This window comes from Pseudopipra pipra, chromosome 8, assembly GCF_036250125.1.
Source record: "Pseudopipra pipra isolate bDixPip1 chromosome 8, bDixPip1.hap1, whole genome shotgun sequence".
Classification (NCBI taxonomy): domain Eukaryota; kingdom Metazoa; phylum Chordata; class Aves; order Passeriformes; family Pipridae; genus Pseudopipra; species Pseudopipra pipra.
Genome location: NC_087556.1, coordinates 29,714,494 through 29,734,656, shown reverse-complemented (window position 1 = coordinate 29,734,656; position 20,163 = coordinate 29,714,494). Strand labels below are relative to the sequence as shown.

The 20,163-nt window shown below is 35.2% G+C and overlaps 1 protein-coding gene across 9 annotated transcripts in view; it reads right to left on the bottom strand.

Annotated features, from left to right (window-relative positions):
- Window positions 1-20,163, bottom strand: part of ATRNL1 (attractin like 1) — a 466,156-nt gene that overhangs the window by 305,960 nt on the left and 140,033 nt on the right. For all 9 annotated transcript variants that reach the window (XM_064663416.1, XM_064663423.1, XM_064663418.1 and 6 more), the window contains exon 20: window positions 19,826-19,919. In XM_064663416.1, coding sequence (XP_064519486.1) covers window positions 19,826-19,919 — 94 coding nt within the window. The remainder of the gene's footprint in view (window positions 1-19,825; window positions 19,920-20,163) is intronic.

The window sequence follows — 20,163 nt, the reverse complement described above, 5'->3', positions numbered from 1 at the left end:
TATTGAAAGTACTTATACTTTCCTAGAACTGCAGTGGTATGATGTTATAGGGGAGTGGGGTTGAATAGTGGAATACTATCAAATATATAAAATTTGGTTATTTGAGGCACCTTGCATCTGAGGCTCAAACAGTGTTTGTAAGGCTAAACCTAAGACTTCTCTGTCACATGCCTGTGACATCATAAAAGGACTATGAAGAATTACTGCATACCACTATATATTACTGCATCCTGAGCATTAAAGTATGCCCATGGTGATGTGACTGCAGCTTTTGCAGATACTTATGAGATACCTAAAGCACCTTTATTAATAATAATGTAGTAACACTGAGCTCAGTATGGGTATTTACGCTGCTTCTTGATTACCCCTTCTTGAAAATCATGCAAGACTTCCTATTCTCAAAGTACCTTTCCAGCAATGAGAAAATAAGCTGAGGTATATGCTTAACTACAGTTAATAACTGGCTGTAATTCATAACATTTTGGAAGTGATCCCACAGAAACTGCAGATTTTCAGCTCAAGAGTGGTTACTCATGGATGAAAGCAATAACCCAGGTTGGTAACTAGTCCAGAACAAGGAGTGACCGATACCTGATGCCCTGATTCACACTTATGTGTGGTCAAGACTCAGGTCTTGCCTTAGGCCTGCTTGGCTTCAATACCTTTTACACAGAATTACCAAGGAACAACCACATCATCTAACCCTCAACAACAGACATGGTCAACAGCAATAAAAGTTAGTGACCTCACAACCAGCAGTTAAGCTACATCAGCCTGTGCCATATACTGCGAGTTCAAGAATGTTTAAAAGATTCAGAAGCAGCATCATTCTTCCACAGAAGTGCTAAGATTCAGATGCAATAATTGAACTCAGATGCCATATTTAATATCAGCAATGTTAATGACTGATTTGTGTTTTGCAGAGAATAGGTTTAATTGCTAATTATTATTGGATTTTTATCCTGTGATATAATATTTATTTTGCTGAAGTGAAATACATGAAATACACGAACTAATAATCTGTGAATGCAAATATATCCCTCTAATAGTTAAGGGTCTACTTCTTAACTGCATTGACATTGTACTATGTACTATATTGTCCCAATGCTATCCACTGTCATGTCAGTCAGTCAGAGATCTCTCAGGTTTTTTGAGTTACAATAACGTATCTTTGGTTCTAATGTAAAAATTGGACATTTCCACTTCTCACACTGCCAAGATCCTTCCAGTCATGAGTAACTTCAGATATAAAGAATTATCAGCCTACCTTTTAAGATAATGATAACCTAAATGGGTAAAAGGTACTAGGATTTATGTTTCCAGTTAGGACTTTTCAATAATGTGGGGAAATGATTTACTTGTTTTTTCTTGTAAGTGCATATAACTATGTCTTGAGACAATGTTTTTCCTGCAGATTAATTAGTCTCCTCCTTATATAATTCATGAAAAAGGCCTAGGCCAGCAATGTCTTTTTTTTTTTTTTTTTTTTTTAGATCTAGGCTGATCTCATCAAAAGAAAAGTAAAATATCCTTCATAAGCAAGATTTCAATTTCCAGACCCCTCCATGCTTTGCAAATCCTTCTTCCCTGAAAGATCCAGAATAATTACTATTATGGAGTTCTTATATACTCTTTGAATGAATGATATTTCAAATAACAATATCCATTGCAATGCAGGAGAAAATAAGCATTCAAACAGATGTCACTTATCACATAATTATATAATTAAGAGAAAAAAGTTAAGTTTTCTAATAAACTCTAGATTCTATTTGCATCTCTTCTATACGAGAATTAAGTAACCTATAGCCATCATTTGGAACTGGCTGGACAAAAAGTTATCTTTGTTAATCTTCATGAATCAGACACGTGAATCAATGGATTTCACATATGAATGATTTGATGCCACTTACTCTGAACAAGAAAAACCTCATATCCATGGCCTTACCCTTTACCTCTGGCACTCTCCTTTCTCTACAAATGACCATATTTTTGGCAATGATGTAAAAACTTTTATATATGTAAAAAGGTGAACTCGGAAAAGCAGACTTCCCTCCTATCAGTCACTGTTCTTTCAAAGTCAGGGAGGAGAAATACACACATTTCTTCTCTCACATTTTGACCTATATCAGACATTTCAGACGTTACTCCAGCCCTTAGAAAGTAAATGTTAGAATATCCCATAGCTCAAAATAAGAGGCTATGTTTAAACTGAACAGAATCACATCTCCAAGAAATATTAGCATAGTTTTCTCAACTATTTCTTTCCCTTTAGAAAGAAAAATTAGATAGAAGAAAGAGAAAATTAACCATCCACAGTTTATGAAAACTTATCAATGCTTAAACTGAAATGCAGCTCCTCCTAAGTTTTTACTCTGCAAAAGTCACTTCACAAAATTTATATATTTCATTCTTTTAAAAGGTATATATTGCTGAAACGTGTTAAATGTTAACTTAATATCAACAATAGAGTATTCAGAGAATCACAGAATGGTTTGGGTTGGAAGAGACCTTAAAGACCATCCAAAATAAATATATGCGAGTCACTGTGCACTGGAACAGACTGCCCAGAGAGGCTGTGGAGTCTTCCTCACTGGAGATATTCCAGAACAGCCTGGATGCAATCATGTGCCATGTGCTCTGTGATGACCCTGCCTTGAGGAGGTTGGACAGGTGACCCAATGTGGGCCCTTCCAACCTGACAGTTTCTGCGATTCTGTGATCAGCAATTCACTGCTCTTGATGTTCTGGCAGTTTCCAAGGATGTTTGAATATTGTTATTTAGAAACCATTTCTCAAAAAGAGCAGGAGAGGTAGCACTTCAGCAACATTAAATATTTTAACAGGCCTGACAGTCAGAGTAAATGTATTGTAAATGGTTTCATCAAGTAGACCGGATAAAAAAATATATATATACACACACTAAGTCCCAAGTGGTTTACTGCACTTTCGTTAGTCATTACTGAATTGTAAAATTTTACCACTAAGTCTATTTGTAGAAAGTATGTTTAACTATTAAACAGTTTATATCTTGTTTTTAAAAAATGTGCATTTTAATATGACTATTTTATTATTGTTGAATTTAATCTATGGTGAGTTTCTGAGGGCAATTATTGCAAAGAACTACTCAGTTACAATCTTGATGGAGAAAGTTCAGTGCTATAGCATTATAGAGTGCTATAGAGTTCTCATCTGTTTACCTTTGATGTTCATTGCACTCATTTTACTTTGTTCTCAAGATTCTGGGGTGGGGTTTTTTTGTTTTTGATGCATTGGTGTTTTTTTAACAAAATCGCTATTTATATAAGGCTATAATTTTGAGGCAATTTAAGGAAAAGGCAATTTCAAAAATATGTATTTGAGGATGCCATACAGACACTATAATTTTCAGAAGATAGTACAAAGACAGGCAAGTTACTTCTCTTTCTACTTCAAATTATGTATGGTTACTTTGATCATTGTCTTGTAATTTAAGGCTACAATTTATCAAAATATGGCAATTAATGTTTAAAAAAAATTGAGAAATTCTGACTAAGCCAAGACAAAAATGACGATTCAGAAGCAAAGCACATTTTGGAGTGGAGATTGCAGCTTAGCAATGGCCAAATGCTGTTTATACGTGGACATTCAAGAATGCTAAATGCAAAATGAAGACAAAGGTATGAATAAATCAAAATGTCATGGCTTCCTCTAGGACATCAGCTATACAGTATTAAGGAATTTTAGAAAATAGTCATGTTATCTGAATTATTGCTCCACCTGCAACAACAACTTCTGAAGTGCTAATGACATGTTATAATACAAACACAAAGCATAAATATCACAGAGGTTTAAGTACAATATATACTGCAAGTCGCAAGCTATCATTCTTTTAGGAAGCAAAAACTCTAGCTCTTATGTGACATTTTCAAGTAACTTTCAATATTCTTAGATGACTTAAGAGTTTCTGACTAGATATTCAAATAGCACGTCGAGGACATTTACTAACCATACCTGTTTCCTATGGCATTGACAGAAATTGTCAGAGAATCATACTTCCTTCTTGAACAACAATTAATGGTGAGCCTCCAAAAAATTACCACAAGGGAACCAGGAGAGCATCATTAGGAAACCAAACATGGAGGCATGGCACTTTCCAGATTCCTAGCTTCCTTCTTGTCCTGCTGGTCTTTTAATACCACATTTTTGTCCATCAGATCATATCAATATCTATAAAATCTATCCAATATATTGTTCTGGTAGTTCTCCTTCTGGCTGAAAGAACTTTTTTTACCCCACCCCTGCATGGCGAACTCTATAAAATTCATGCCTTATTGCCTACCACTGCTCCATTACAAGCATGTCTGGACTCTTTTTAAGTCCTTTGTAATATCTAGGATATCGACCTCATCTAACGTGCACCATCTTTTATTTGACTTTATTAAAAAAGATATCAATCCTAGAGATACAGAAATATCTATTAAGAATAGAACACAGAAAAGTGTTTGGGTGGCTGGAGAAAGTATCAAAGTAAATACAAACATCCACTTTTCCCTGCCCCCTTTCCTGTGAAGAGCCCAAATCTCCATCAGTCCATTATAGCATATAATCTCATGAATTTCCTGGAGCAGAGATGATACTGATACTTCTTTATGAAGTGCCAGATAAGTGGAAATAAATATTACTATGTTGCAACAACAATACTATATCTGTCAACACTTCCAGTCTTGGCCGACCCTCTTTGAAAAGTTATCTGCCCTTTAAAAAGAAACTTAAAAGGAATGGTTGGAACAAAGGTAAAGAAAGTTGACTAAAATGACACTAGATCCTCACGGCAAGGTACTGTAAAATAATTCATAACAGGAGTTTTGCTCTGTCAGTTTTGATCAGTTCAAACTATGTTTATATTGGGTTTGATAGGCAGGCTGCAGAGTACTGCCATGGAAAGCAGTGCTTGCTCCTGTGTGAGTACAGCACAGAACAGAGCCTTTAAGTAATCCCAACGACTTCCCAAAGGGCAGTTCACAGAATAAAGTATTTTTCAAATGCACAAAATCTCATCCTAAACAATGTCAGAAGGAAAAAAGAAAATAGGTTATTTAGGTACTATAAGAGCTCTGGTGATAGAACTCGCAATGGATGAGAAAATTCTTGCATTCCAGCTGGGAACGACTGGGAAATCTAACTCCTAGACTCCTTTAAAAGCTATTTTATCATTCCAGCCCATATATCTCAAAGACTCAATCCCTCTACAAAGAGGTTATGAGACAGCCGCTTTAGCTGGACTTCTGAGCAGCAATTGATCTCCTGTATTTCGTAAGCATCACACAAGATATTGCTAGAGTTTCCTGAAATGTATGTATTGCACTAGGTATGATCAGTTATTTTACAGGAAAGAATGTGCTTTCTCTGCTTCCTTGGCTATGCCAATGGCAACAAAGCTATTGAAACATTCCTGTAAAATTCAGTGCCTTTCTATAGATATTCTGAGGAGACCAAGACAAGTATTTTTGATTTCTAAAAGCTTGCAGTGCAAAATTTGATATATATTAAAAAGAAACCAAAAAATAAATGGAATAACAAGAAATACGTAAACTGTCAGAATGCAGTCCTGAAAAAAGCCATCTGATCATCTGAAATATCCTATCCAAAGGATGTGGCTAAAAAAAACAGCCACTCTTACAGTTGAAAAACCTGAGAGCTGATTATTATTTACTACTTTTTAACTAAATATCCTACTAAAAATAATATCTTTTTGCTAGCAGTGAGCCCCAAAGAAGAGCTTAGGATCAAACACTTTAACTATTTATGTGGCCAACCACTTTGCCATCACTCTGTGTGATAACAAAGAAAAAGGTGTTTAGAAGGAAGAGAAAACAGAATGCTTTACGGCATCCCTAGGACTGATGAAGGGGGTAGATTAAGGGCAAAAAAAAAAAAGTCATGATTACAAAGTACTGAAATTTACTAAACTCGGACCTTTTTTTGACGTCAGAGAGAAATAAAGAGGACCCAGGAGGCATACAAAAATCCTTCTGAGTAATCCAGACATACGATAGAGGTGGGATATTACCAATGCAGAGATTGTGTGGGAACAGTTACGGCATAATCCCCTCACAAGTCTCTATTTCACCAGCCTTGAGCGTTTCTATTTTCTATCCATCATTTTCTGGCTGTCTGTTGGTTTGCTTCTTAACTCAAGCCTGCATAGGATAATAGGCTACAATTACATTAACCGCCTTTCATCTCAGTTTGAATTAAATTTGTTCTGCTAGCCAGCATGAAAATCTGTCCCAAGTCATTTTGCTTAAGTCAAAGAATAATAAACCCCCTCAGTCCAATAATTTAGTCAATGGTTTTAATATTGTGAAATGTTTTTTTAACTGAGAGATAATATCAAAGTTAGTATTTAAGAGGAAAAATTCAGTTACAATATTTATCAGTAATATACATGATTTTAAGAATATTTAAAATACAACCCTATCCTCAGTTGTCTTTGCATTCCCAAGGTCTTTTTTCTCACTTGTTTTCTGATTGGGTTTCTAATTTATGCAGAATCAACGCTATAATTTGTAACATTATCCATAATTTAGAAATGCAAAATATTTTAATGTCAATTGAAACACAATTCTGGTGACTGAAATGGTCCATCATGCCAGACAAACAAAGTACTTCTTACATTTTATGTAAACAAGAGAGAGAAATCAACTCAGAGCCCAGTGGAGAGATGAACTCTGAGGCGAATGCTCTTTTGGCAATATCAGAGTGGAAAAAAAATCCAAATAATTCACTCTATGATTATATTATGTTTCCTTTCTAAATTTTATTTTTAAACAAAATATAACTGAAATGACCCTCTGATTTCAAAGCTCTACTTCAAGAGTGACTTTGGAATGGCAGAATGTTTTACAAGCAATCCTGGATTTGCTTATTCCTAATATTCATATTAGGAATAAAAATGAGCACACATTCAAAAGACAAAATATCAAAGACAGAAATATCTCACAACTATATTCTGTTTTAAAAACAAAATGTGCACCATAAAACCCACTGCCATAACAGAAGAAAATTTCAGGTAAAATATACCATTTAGAAACATAAATCTGGATATATCTGGAGTATAGCTTAATATATCCACTATGGAGGAAGAAGATGTATCAGAATAACATTTGGGTTGTACTACTCAATGCTTCCCTTTTGCTTCTAGGTCTGCATTTAACCAAAATAATTCAATTTTAACTTCTACCATGTTTATAACAAAGTGACATTAGTCATAATTTCTTTCATTCTCTTTTTCCCAATGAAAGAACTACTGTTTGCTGAATATTCATCATTATTTATTTTAAGGTCAGTACTTAAATTACATCTGTTGCAGAAAAGTTTATCTGATGCAAACATAACAAATAAAAGAATCAGGAGATTCTTGGGTTGAAGAAATTAAGTGTCAAAGGCTGAGGACAGGCAGAGAGTATGCACAGGTTCAAATACTTCAATTAAGGCCATCGACATCCTGTGGCATAACGACTAAGTCTAAAAACAACCTGTAATGTTATCATAACTTTAACCATGTAGAAATACTTAAGAACATTGACTAGACAATGAAAAACAAAAAGTAATTCTAAAAAACTTAGGATAGGGAAAGCTCTAACCAAAGCTTCTGAAGGGCAAATGTGAAATGATTTATTAAATCACACAGTTAACTATTTTCCAAAAACGCAAGAGCAAAAGCAATAAAGTAATGGCACAGGAAAGGTTTCATGAAAGTCAATGACAAAAAGACAAGAGCATTAAGAAAACAAAAATGTCATGAAGTTTTAGCCTTTTTCTACACTAAAAGCAGGGTTGGAAAATGCATTTGATTTTATACACATCAGGGTGGCATAAATACACGAGAAAAAAAGGAGAAAAAAAACCCTAAAGTACAACTGAACAATAAAAGCATTTTCTTTTTTAAAAAAATTAAAATAACGCATATCTATCACAAATACTGCATTTACATAATTCCCACTTCTGAATCTTAGAGTTATTTAACTTATACGTGGTTGGCACTGAACTGCAGTGAAGTTGTTCATCTGTTCAAATGTGCTATTACCTCTTCTTTTATTCATAAATACAGAGGAGGCAATCTTTTTGTTCAACATGAAGGATTGATTTATATTTTTTTTCTTGATTTATGTGTTTTTCTTCTTACAATCATAATTTGTCACCTTCAACATGACCTTTTCTCAAAAAAACTCCTTATCTTTACCAAGTACAAAAAACCAACAAAAAATAAATAAAGAGAAGGAAAATGAATGAATGAAGAGAAGCGAAGTATCAGGAGCGGAAAGGACTTTGTGAACTTGTTTTGTCAAACTCTTGCTGCTCTTCCATACACAGCAATCAACAACCAGCCTCCCAAGAGCAGGGGAAAGTAAAAGTAAATCATATGTTCCCCAGTTCTCACCAAATCAGGGAAATATTTCCTCTTAAACTTAAGGAACAAGGTGTTATCATGTATTAAAATATTTATCTGAATCAGGGCCCAAATCTGTGATTAAATCAACACTACATGTAAGAGAGGATAAAATGGCCTAAAGGAGAACAGGATTAGAAAGTCATTTTGCAGCATCTGTTAGAAAGTAATTGCTGCCCTTATCTCCCTACAGATCTTGTAAGAACTCATTTCCAGGGCAAATATTTTTTTTTAAGTTAAACCTTCTTTATGAAATCTGATTTATTAAATCTCTTTCAGCACATCTGACTGTTCCTTTACCCTTTAATTCTTATCACTTCTCTGTGAGCAGCCCAAAGTCTTTTCTTCCAAGACAGCGAGCTCTTTCGGACAGATTTCTTATGTTGTTTTGCCATTCTCACTGCTCTCCCTTTTGCAACACTGAAAGAAAAGTGTTGTGGCAGATCAAATTTTCAGATGTCATTATAAGTTTGCTTTGATTCTAAATCAGACTCCTGACACTGTTTAAAACAGTTTTCCTAGCTAAGTATTTACTGTGTCTTCTGGTACTTTGTTCTTTTCTTAAATTGCTGAAAAATTTCTTTTCTTGTAATATAAAAATAATAGATGGAGATGGAGAACTAAATCTGTCAATCCTTCTGAAGTGATAATCTAATAAAGCAGTCAGGCTTCACTGCTGATGTTTAGGATATCATCAGGGTTCTTGGATTGATGTCCTTGTAATTAAGCTCCCCAGCCCCATTATCTAGTAAGCTAGATAAAGAATACCACTTACTTTTCAATACATCCACAAGAAAAAAAAATAGAGAGCTCAAAGCAGGCAAAGGTTACGCAGCTTAATTTATATTTTATACTTTCTGATGGTGATTATTCGGTACAAAAGAAGAAAAGAGTAGGGGACCATTTCTAATATTTAAACATTTCTAATATTTAAACATTATCATCTTTCATCTGGTGAGTACAGATAGAATTGGTCTTATGCTACTTGTTGTTGCCTTATCAGTTACCATTCCCTGAAAATACCTTGCATATGAGACAGAATTTACTTTTGGTTTCAAAGGTTTTGAGTTTATATTATAAAAGGTAAAATACTACAGATACTACTATTTTCAGTAATAACGTTTATTTTAACTTACTGTCTTTTCAAGTTTTGATTATTTTATGTCTTTCACATGATAATGCAGGCTAAGATTGAAGGTAAAGAAGAAAAAAGGATGTTTATGTAAGCATATATATTTACATATGTTCAGCCTGCAGAATCCATTATCCCAGATAGTCTATCTCCAGATTTTTAAACAAGAATGTAACAAATATCCCTCTTAAATACACAAAACTGCAGTAAGGAGGAATAACAGTATGGGTAATCACATTAGATTTCAGTGATCAACTAAACAACAGGACTTCAGCCACAACATAGTTGCTGAGGTCTTCAAGCAATATAGATTTTATAGCCTCCTATTTTTCCTTATGTTAATTGTTAAAGTACGATTCAAATATCTACGATTTTCTAGGCAACTTTTTTCTGGCACTGCCTGTACTTGAGACAGGGTAAGCGTGAGAACATGGGCTCTTCTGCAACAAGTGCAGACATAGAGTTGAGATGGAAAAAAGAAATGGAAAGAAGACTCAACACATAAGAAAACCTGCATGACTTCTAGATGTCTGCACATACAACTGCAGCAGAATGCAAGTCTGTTGTAACTTGCAGGCCCCTCAAATTGTGGGCTCTTTAAGCAGGACTTAACACTGTATAATTGATGTGCTCAGTCTATATAATTATCAGAAGCTTCATGGAAAAAGAAATGAGAAGTAATACATTTCTCACTGCCATGCCTTAATACCAAAACACATTTCTTAGTTCTGTCTATGCATAGTTTTAATCTTTTATGTGCATTCTTTTAACACTCTCAGCAACTACTGAAGCAATATAAAACTAATAGCTGCCAACAATGTGAAACAAAATGTTCTAACTTTAAAACCAGAAATATAACTATTGCAGCTAAATTTTCATCTATATGTAAAGGTATACAATCGACTGAAAGAGACAACAGAAGATGAAAGCAGTAGTAGGGAGATGCATATTACTTCTATTAGAGACCATAAGGGGAGAAGAAAAGTTATCTTTCCATCACCAGGAGATTTCTAACAAGTAGTATCTGCAGTATCCACCTGACCTAGCCTTTCCTTATTGCTGTATAAAACCTGCTTTTCTTCCCTTTGTTAGCATACAAAATGAATAAATATCACAAGCTGAAGCTGATAGATATATCTATCACCATGGTTTTCATCACAGTGTAGCTTCATTTGTTTTACTTATTTGTAAGGTTTTGAAAATAGATTTTAAAATAAAAACAGGGCATGGTATTTTGTGAAAGTTGAGTACTGAGCAATCCATATCAAGCAAGATAAAGAGGCACTATTTCAATTTCAAACTTAGCTATGTGTGGATAGCTTGTAAGAGAGCTGTGAGCTCTCACAATGGTATTTTCTTTTCCCATTGCTACCTATATACTTGCACTAGCTTAATGACAAATTGATTAAACCAGATGTCTATTTGAACTCTAACAACTCTTGTCCCAATTACTAATTACCATACTAATGGCCTATCAGATGTAAACTATAAGCTCTGGTCTACACTACACGATGGATACTATTTTATCAGCAGCTTAAGATCTGAGAATAATGAAGGAATTTTCAATAGCTTTGAAAAGTCACAAGCACTGTAGATCTACTGAGAACCTGACACTCACAAAACCTGTCTTGTCAAATTCATGATTTATTTCATTAAAAAGAATAAAATGTTTGGATCACTATACACATTGAACTTGTGCTCTGAAAATAAGGAAAATGTGGATGTTTAGGATGGATCTACCTTAGAAAACTGTTTTCCCTTGAAATAAAAAGTATATCCACTGAAATGTATTGACTTGGGTAGCACAAGTCCTGACAACAGACATACAAAGACAGTCCCTTCAGCCTTTGCTCAGTCCTTGTCAAAATGATGTGATCAATTGGCTGGATTAAGCAGCATCAGCAAGACAACCATTTTAAAGCTACCAAATACTTACTGTAGTATTACGAACCTGGTTTTCAACAGAAAACAACTCTATAACAGCTAATATTTTCAGTTAACTGTCAATTATAAAATCAGGATCATCTTCAAATCATTTGATCTGATTTTCTTTTAAAATAACAACTTTAAAAGAGATTCTATTGAAAAACATTACTTTCATTGTAAATTCTCCTTGCACACTTGCTATGTCCAGCTTAAAAAGGAAAACTTGGAGTGTGTAAGAGGAGTGTATTACATCAGTTACATTTAGTAAAGGAATATATGTTGTGATGGTTAAATTCCAACTCACCTCCCATTAAGCATATATTTTGAATTTTCCACATACTGAAGTAGTAAGGGAAATAGTTATTTTGACAGGAATATCCTAATGCTTTATTTTATTTGTATAATGCCCTGACAGTTCAAGAGACAAATTTACTTAAGTGATTCCTATATATCTATTTCCTACTGGATATAATACAATTTTATAGTTTAAAAAAAAAATTTTAACAAAGTTCAGAGTATATTTAATCAACTATCTCAGAAAGAAAATGATGGCTATTAATAATACAAAAACATACTAAATATAGAACAGGTCAAATAATCCCTTAGTCATTTCAATTTAAATGGATTTTTCTTTAAATTAAAATGGAAAAAAATATTTTCAGTCATTTAAAAAGCAAAAGTCCTAATAAGTGCTGCTCATCATTCACTGAGAATCAATGCTTTGTGTCTCAGTGAATGCTGTCATTTCAGGAAGATACTGTCTTATTTAAAAAAAAAAACAAAAAGGCAAAACCAACAAAAACAGAGAAGGTGGGTTTTGAGGGACATCCAATAATCATCCAATTTAATAAGCTCACCATGAAGTCCACTGCCACAAACCTCAAAAAAAGGTCAGAATTTACATGAACATGCAAAACTTACTCTGTGCAGAAACAGCTGGGGCTCCTTTGAAATGATCTCATTTTTACAGATCAGTTTCAAATGAGAAGAAACCACATTACCTGTATCAATATATCTGTGGCCCACAACAATTCTTAGTTGTTTTGCTTACAACTGGAGTTTCCACTACAGAGTATTTAATTCTAACAGTACATAATGAAATACCACTTCAGTGGGTTGAAATCAATGTCTTTAACTAAATCATAATGCTCTTTACAATAGAACTCTACTCTCTTTAAAGTTCAGCCAACCAAACCTCATTTGTGCTGATAATCATTTAAGGAAAATGAACCAGTTCTCCTTTCTCTCTAATAAAATACTGTAAAAAAATCTTGCTAGGTCCTCAATATGGTAATACCATGAATGATTCAGGGAAAGAATTTCATTAAGGATTTTTACTAGAATATATTTAAGTGCTCCTACCAGAAAATATTATCTATTTCATCCCTGGTAAAAGCCACAGGAGAAAGGTAAAGCTGTACAAAGAAGTCAATAAACAAATAATATATCTCCAGGTGTAGCAACCAGAATAGTCTATCAGCATCTGCTACTTAACATCTCACTTTGGTGCTCATTTCTAAGCAATGAGCAGCTGCACTGCACCAGGGGAAGAAGCAGTTGGTTAATCCAGAGGGCTTGTGGCGGGAGCAAGACAAGGCAACAACAGCAAGACACCTTGGGATGGAGCTATACGCCCAGAAGACACCTCAGAAGTGGGAGTCCAGGAAAGTCAAGGGATGTGTGGCTCCTGGAATCTGAAGGACATTCAGTCTTGTCTCCTGATTGACTTCTTATTTGCCTTCAGTCACAACTTCGAAAATTTTGATTGATTCATCATACCTAAACTGAAACCTAATAAAAAGAACCTGCTTGTTTGTGAAACAACTGAAAATTGATGGCTTTACATAGCCAAAACTAATTTAAGGAAAAAAATTTTGATTAAGGGGACAGCAATACTACTTCTTTTCACTTCTCTCCCTTTTTCCCTGTCCCTAGAACTGAAAAACTGCCTCTGTCTAAGGTGCTGATATCAGACTATGATCAGCAAGGATGGGGCCATGTCAGGAAACTCTTTGGCTTTCTTTCCCTGCCCTTTTCCAGCACAAAGGACCAATAATGTTACCTAACATTTAGATAATCATTTTTAAGGTGGATCCATACCTCATACAGTAGCCAAGATCTCCTTAGGAAGACCAAAAAATTAAAATCACTCTGATACCACTGATTTCTCAAATGTGTACATATACATTGTGTTTGTGTCTCATGAAGGCAAAAAGAATAATATATGTCAAATCCTTTGGTTTAATACAGAGTCCATGAAAAACTGTACTAGTAACATTTTTTCTCACCTTGAATATGTTTTGTCATCCATAAAGTTTTGTAGGAGTGTTTACTCTTAATTTTTTTTTTTAAATCCTCTTAAATATTCCCCTTCCACAAAGGAAATATCACTTTCCTCCTAAGGTTCCATAGTTAATTGTCCAAAGCTCAATACAATAGCAGTAGTCAGCAATAATAATAGTGAGGTAGAGGGTTGTTACTGTAACATAGCATACACTGAATTTAATCAGTTACAATAGAGCAGTACATCGTAGAATTTTTAAAAAGAAGTCCCTGAAACATCTGGGTTTTTTAGTTACAACTCAGTTGAAGGGTTTTTTTCTGATGACAGTAGGATGAGTAGCCAGAAAAGCCATTGATTACTTTCTTTTCATTCTATAAAGAGAACCACTTATCTTTAACAAAAGCAGTAGGAAGGGCCAACTAACTTCATACTCCACTGGAAATACGTGTTATTTTTCCCCCCTGCCTGCAGCAAATATTCCAACTTTCAAAAATTGAAGTGGGGGTTTGGGTTAGGAGGTGATGGAGGATTAAGTATTGTCGCCTTTGAGATTGAGGAAAAAAATAAGCTTTCTAATTCTTAAAAAAACACCAACCTTCAAGAGCTAGTTTTATGGTGTAAAGTCTGTAAACAAAGATTTAACAGACTTCAAAGAGGGACAACTGCCCAGGGAGATTCCGACCTCACTGTCTCCTTAAGAGGAGGATGCAATGGAACAAGAAAAGAATCAAAACTGAGTGGATCAGAGACCAAATCCACAAAGAGAGACAGGAGATGTGATGCTTATCTACCACCAAATTGTTTGATGCCCAGTTGCTCAAAGCAGAATTCCCAAATCCAGAACAACTCCCAGAGCTGCCCATACAGCACACAGGTTGCAGTTAAGTGGCATGGGACGACACTGTTGGAGACCTTCTAAGACACTTGTACTGTCACCAAGGTGTGTTTTGTATGACTGGGGAGTTACAGACCGAAGCCATTTATTGGACTAACTGTGTAAACACTTTCTCTGGCCAGAAATGGCTGGATCACAATATTCACTGGGCAGGTGTGAGACATACAAGACAACAATTGGACAAGCTGTTATTATCTGAAAAATACCTGGAATCCAACAGCAAGTAAGAGTGAATACTGAAGATGTAAAATGGTTAGATCAGGCCTGGCTTTATCACAGCAGTTCATTAATAAGGAACTGTAAAAAGTACTCTGCTAGAGTGATTCACAAATGCTATCCTATACATGGCAATTTATGATTTGTGAGGTTAATAATGGCTCCCATGAATAACGACAGTTTATAATCCAACCCAGCAGCATGAAAAGAACAGAATAATTATATCTGTGGTTAACAGAGTTAGCCAAGTTAGTGACAATGATAATCAAACTAAATGTATTCATGATTTTTGGAGACCCCAGCATTTTATATGGACACAAAGAATGGACTACGGGGGTATTATGTTTATGCAGATTAGGAGAGACAAATGGCTGGTAGAACCATATGTTGCAAAGAACTTGCTCTCCACTGTCAGCAACCTCCTAGAAGTTCTTTCTGGAATTTGAACAGCACTATCTTACAAGAAATTCTCCAGTCTCTTTACATTTTCTCAAGCAATACCAAGGGATGGTGCAACTGCAAGCACCTCTCCCATTGGGCTGGTGCTTTACAAGAAGAGTTGTTCATACTGATTTCTGGCTTATGTGATTGATATTACTCAGCCTCACTAACTCTTAACTGCAGTTCTAGTCCTGGACACAGAGGAGCATTCCCAGCTGTCTTCACTGCACATCCTGAAGGATGCAATGCAGCACAGCCCCATCATTTTCAACAGCTTAAACTGGAAGTGAGGGGAAATTCCTTAAACTGTAAGTCTTTGCAACCTATTCTGACACTGTCTGAGACTAAGGCAAAACATTATGCTATGCAGATACGTGCAATTCTGCTTTAAAGGTAGCCCTGGGCAATATGTAAAGTCAGCCTAACCAGCAAGGCCCTTTGTCCCCTCCTTCTTTCTAAAAACAAGCATAGAAACTCAGGTTATAACTTTGCTGGATAACAGAAAATCAGGCTCAACAATAAAGCAATTTTATGGTAGTCGTGACCTCCCTTCCTCTCTTCTTCCCAGTAACTCTCCACTGGGACACAGTCTATGCCTGTTTCTTTTTTCCTGTATAGGTAAACATTTGCATCACTCCCACTCCTAAATTCACCTCAGTCCAGACTCAATATCTAACTGAGGACAGAATGATTGTCTGCAGCTTATATTTAGCTTCAAATCTTTATGGATCTATTTCACACCTTAAGAACTTGCAAACTTATCTGTTCTTTTCAGCTATGCTACTTTAGTATAATAAAAATAGCACATAGAAGCATTACCTTACCTGTACATCCCTACACAACTGCAACTATAGCAACACTCGGCACCAAAAATTACTAGCATTTTATAACAAATGCATCCTGAGCAGTGGAATTTAAAATCGGTCTCACTGGCATGTCTTTTGTGAAAGACTTGGGCAGCCTGCCCTGTTCCACTGCTTCACTGATATAACGTGCACCAAGAAAAACAGATTATTCAAATGCCAATCACTGAATGGCATGGCCATGGCACTGGAGGAACAATTTTTATAAACAAGGTATTTTGATTCACTTATTTTGAAAGAAAATCCAGCACAGTATATTTTTCAAATAGGAAACCAAGCAGATATAACTTAATTAAATCTATATCCAGCATGCGTAATAACATAAACCAGTTGGGCAGAAGAGACAGGGACACTGCTTACATTCCTATTTTACAGCCAAGAATGTCTGAAAAGTTGTAACAAAGATCAGTTTTGCTCTGCACTTTGCATTTTTGGAAGTAGCCTGAAGAGGAAGTAACGACTATGAAAAACCTTAGAAAAAAACTGAATCCCGGTGGTGAGAGAATTCTGGTTCTGTTGAGCTTGCCAAATCAAAAGACATATTTATATGTGCATACAGTCAATTATGGAAGATCCTAAGTTAGAAACCAAGAGCAAAATTACTTAATTCTCATGAAAGACAAACCCTCATGCCCAAACCACTTCCTGTTTCCCTGATAATTAGTACTGAACTCAAAAAGACAAAAGGCATATTTCATGGGAACAGAACACCTAAGAAAATCACAGGTATCATTTTTAATGCAGCTTCTGGCAAGAGGTATCTTGCTAACATAGCCAGTTTTACATTGCAATACCAATATTGCAGTGTCCTCCAGATCTCACATGTTCACACCTGACCCACAATAAAGTACCAAAATGTCTCTGTAAGTTGCTTGCAGCTGCTCCCTTAGCCACTACCTCATTCTCCTTTCTTTCCTAAGAACACTACCTTCTAGGAATGATACAGGACATTCAGACTCTAGTTCTTCTCTATCTTCACAAAGTTGGGCAATTTCCTGAATAAAATGTAATGTTTGGAAGTAACAATCGTTACAAAATTGTAGTTTCATTTACAGAGAGCCTGCAACTCTGAAAGATCCCAGAGAGCCTCATGAACTTTATATATCATATACTGAATATACCAAAGCAGAGAAAGCAGAGAAGGAGAGCCTACTGCAGAAAAAAAGAAAGAAGAAAAAAAAAAGAAAAAGAAAATCAACAAAAAGGCTGAGATTGACATACAATACTGCCAAACCCCACATTTTATTTTTCTTCAAATTTTAGATCTCAAATGTTTCAAGTGCCTTCTGAGAGTTTAAGCCATTAGACTGCATTTGGGTCATGTCCTGAAGCTTTGATATTAGACATATTGTTTAAATGAAAGCTGCAATTTAAGCAAAAATGACTGATGCCAGAAACATAAATTACAGAAAAAAAAAGTATCTCAAATCCTTGATAGATCTGGCAATAACTACTACACGTAGAGCAGAAAATTAGTACATTTACAACATATATTTAATGTTGAAGTGGGAGTTTTATTTTATTGTTCTCCTTAAAAACCTAATGATCCAGCACTTTGAGAACTAGTAGAGGGCTGTAACCTGTCCTTATAGAAGTAAGCTAAAATTTTCAGGCAGTTACATAAGAGGCAGTGGCTAAACCCACCAAGATCTACAGATTTTGCTGGAATTCCCCTTGAAACATCCCAGGTAATGGAGTAAACGGCACACCAAAGTTTAACAAAAAACTGAAAACTCAAAGACTGGGCTCATCATGAATAAGTAAAAAATACCTCATATCAACACTCCCAACATTTGGAATATCAAATGCTTTAACATCACAGCTTGCCTCAGATAAGACTTTTATCTACGTATGAATCTAGAAGGGGATTGTATCAGATGTGACAAAACCAGGAATTTTCAGTGTAAAAATAACAAGAGATTTTCAGTGTGCAATTGCAATTTTAAGTTCACCCTTGAAAAGCCAAAATTCAAATTTCCATTTCTTATGTCTTGTGGATTTGATGTAATTGCTGACCAGGAAAATTCATAACTGGGAAAACCTTTTCTAGTTCAGTAAATGAATCTTTGTACAACAGAAACTCAGGACAGCAGACTGATACAGCTGAGCAGCACAACTAAAGCATATGAGTCAAAATTCCATATGAGAGTGGAAAAAACAACGATGAAATGGACGCAAGACAAAGGAAAACAATAACAACATAGGTACATGAAATACAGACTAGGGAAAAGGTCTATTAAAAATGCCTTAAGTGGAGGGCAGTTGATAGAGAAATGGAGTTATGAGCAAACAAACTGGGTTTTGTGGTTCAGGTTGAGGAGTAGTTGCTGGGTTTTTTCTTCCCATTCTTTGTAAAGAGGTAGAATGGCATTGATATAAGTCCACAGTATGCTGGTAATCAAACCACTCATTAGCATCTAGAACTGACTGTTTAGACACAAAAAGAGGGGAAAAAATACTTAGTGAAGACTTAATTCAGAGTTTAAAGATATTATCACTCCAGTTTTTGTCATTATAAAAATGCATCACTTAGTCCTAATCTTGATTTCCTGTCTCATCCCAAGACTCTTCAATTGTCTGGACAGAAAGTCCCAGAGGTGGCACAGAAACAGTACACCTGCCAACACAGCTTTCTCACGAATATACACACAGCCTCCGCACCAGAAATTCTTGTTTCTTGTCTATTTATCAAGGAAAGCGTTAAGGGTAGGATTGAAGCCAGTTCATTAAGTGTATCAAAGACAAATTCACAAATCTGGTCAAAGCAGATGCCTTGTGGCAGGCAGAACACAACCTTCTGGCACCTCTCCCTGCTGGAAAGGAATAAGCTGTATTTATATGCTTTTTCCCCAGATCTAACCAACATTGCTAAGATAACTTTTTTGCCAGATACTATTAAAATAACTACAATTGTGAAAGGAATAAGGTTCCTACGGAATAACAGGATAGAATGGACTGAAAGAAACATCTTTAAAGCTGTTCATAATTAACTTCAATGTGTTATTTCTCCTACTTGACAAGTTGCTCCACTTCAGTACGTTATTGTTCTTAGTACTCTATGTTTTATGCTCTACTTATCTATTTTAACTCTTCCTTTAAGCACAATAAGCTATTCCAGTACAAAACAAGATACACTAATTGTACTTTCCATGACAGGTCTACACATTCCTCTGGTCTAGCTTTAAAGATGTGGGGAAATGTCTGAAACACTGTACACTTTTAGTGAGGTTCCAAAACTCTAAAAATCTTATAACTGTAGATTCTTATCAAGATAAGAATGTACTGACTATAATTACCTATTTCACATACATTTTTTACTTAATATAATTTTTTAAAAACCTAAGAAAAAAAAAGACAACTACAGATAGCTATCCAGTTTCCCGTTACTTATTTTTTCTAAGTCTGTAGTATCTGCAAAACATTACTAGTATTTGTGATGTAATTCTTAACAAAAGTCTAAGTAATACTGAAATTTCCTAAGAAATGTAAGGAACACTAGATTCACCACTGTTTGACCATTTGTCAGGTCAAACATAAAATAAAAACAAAACAAAACAAAAACCAAAAACAGGGGGAAAAGTGATTATACACCAGTCATGAATTGCAATAGCTTTGGGCTAAATTTAATTGTACTCACAGTTGACACTGATCTCCTTTGATTCCCTTAGTTGTGCAGAAGCATTTTCCTGTTTGCATGTGACATATATTTGCATGTCCGCTGCATGTGCAAGCTGTAAAATCAAAATGGAAAAGTGAGATTTCTTCACCCATATCATACTTTAGAACTAAAGGAAGTTTCATAGATTTTAATACTTCATCCTAAACATATTTCCTGCAAGCTGCCTTAAAATATATATCTATTACTATGTCAATTATAAGGGTTTTTTCAGGAAATTTCACTAGCACATCATTTAGTTTATTTTCTGCAGAGTTAACAACTATTCCTGTGTCATTAAGGGCTCTTCTCCACACCAT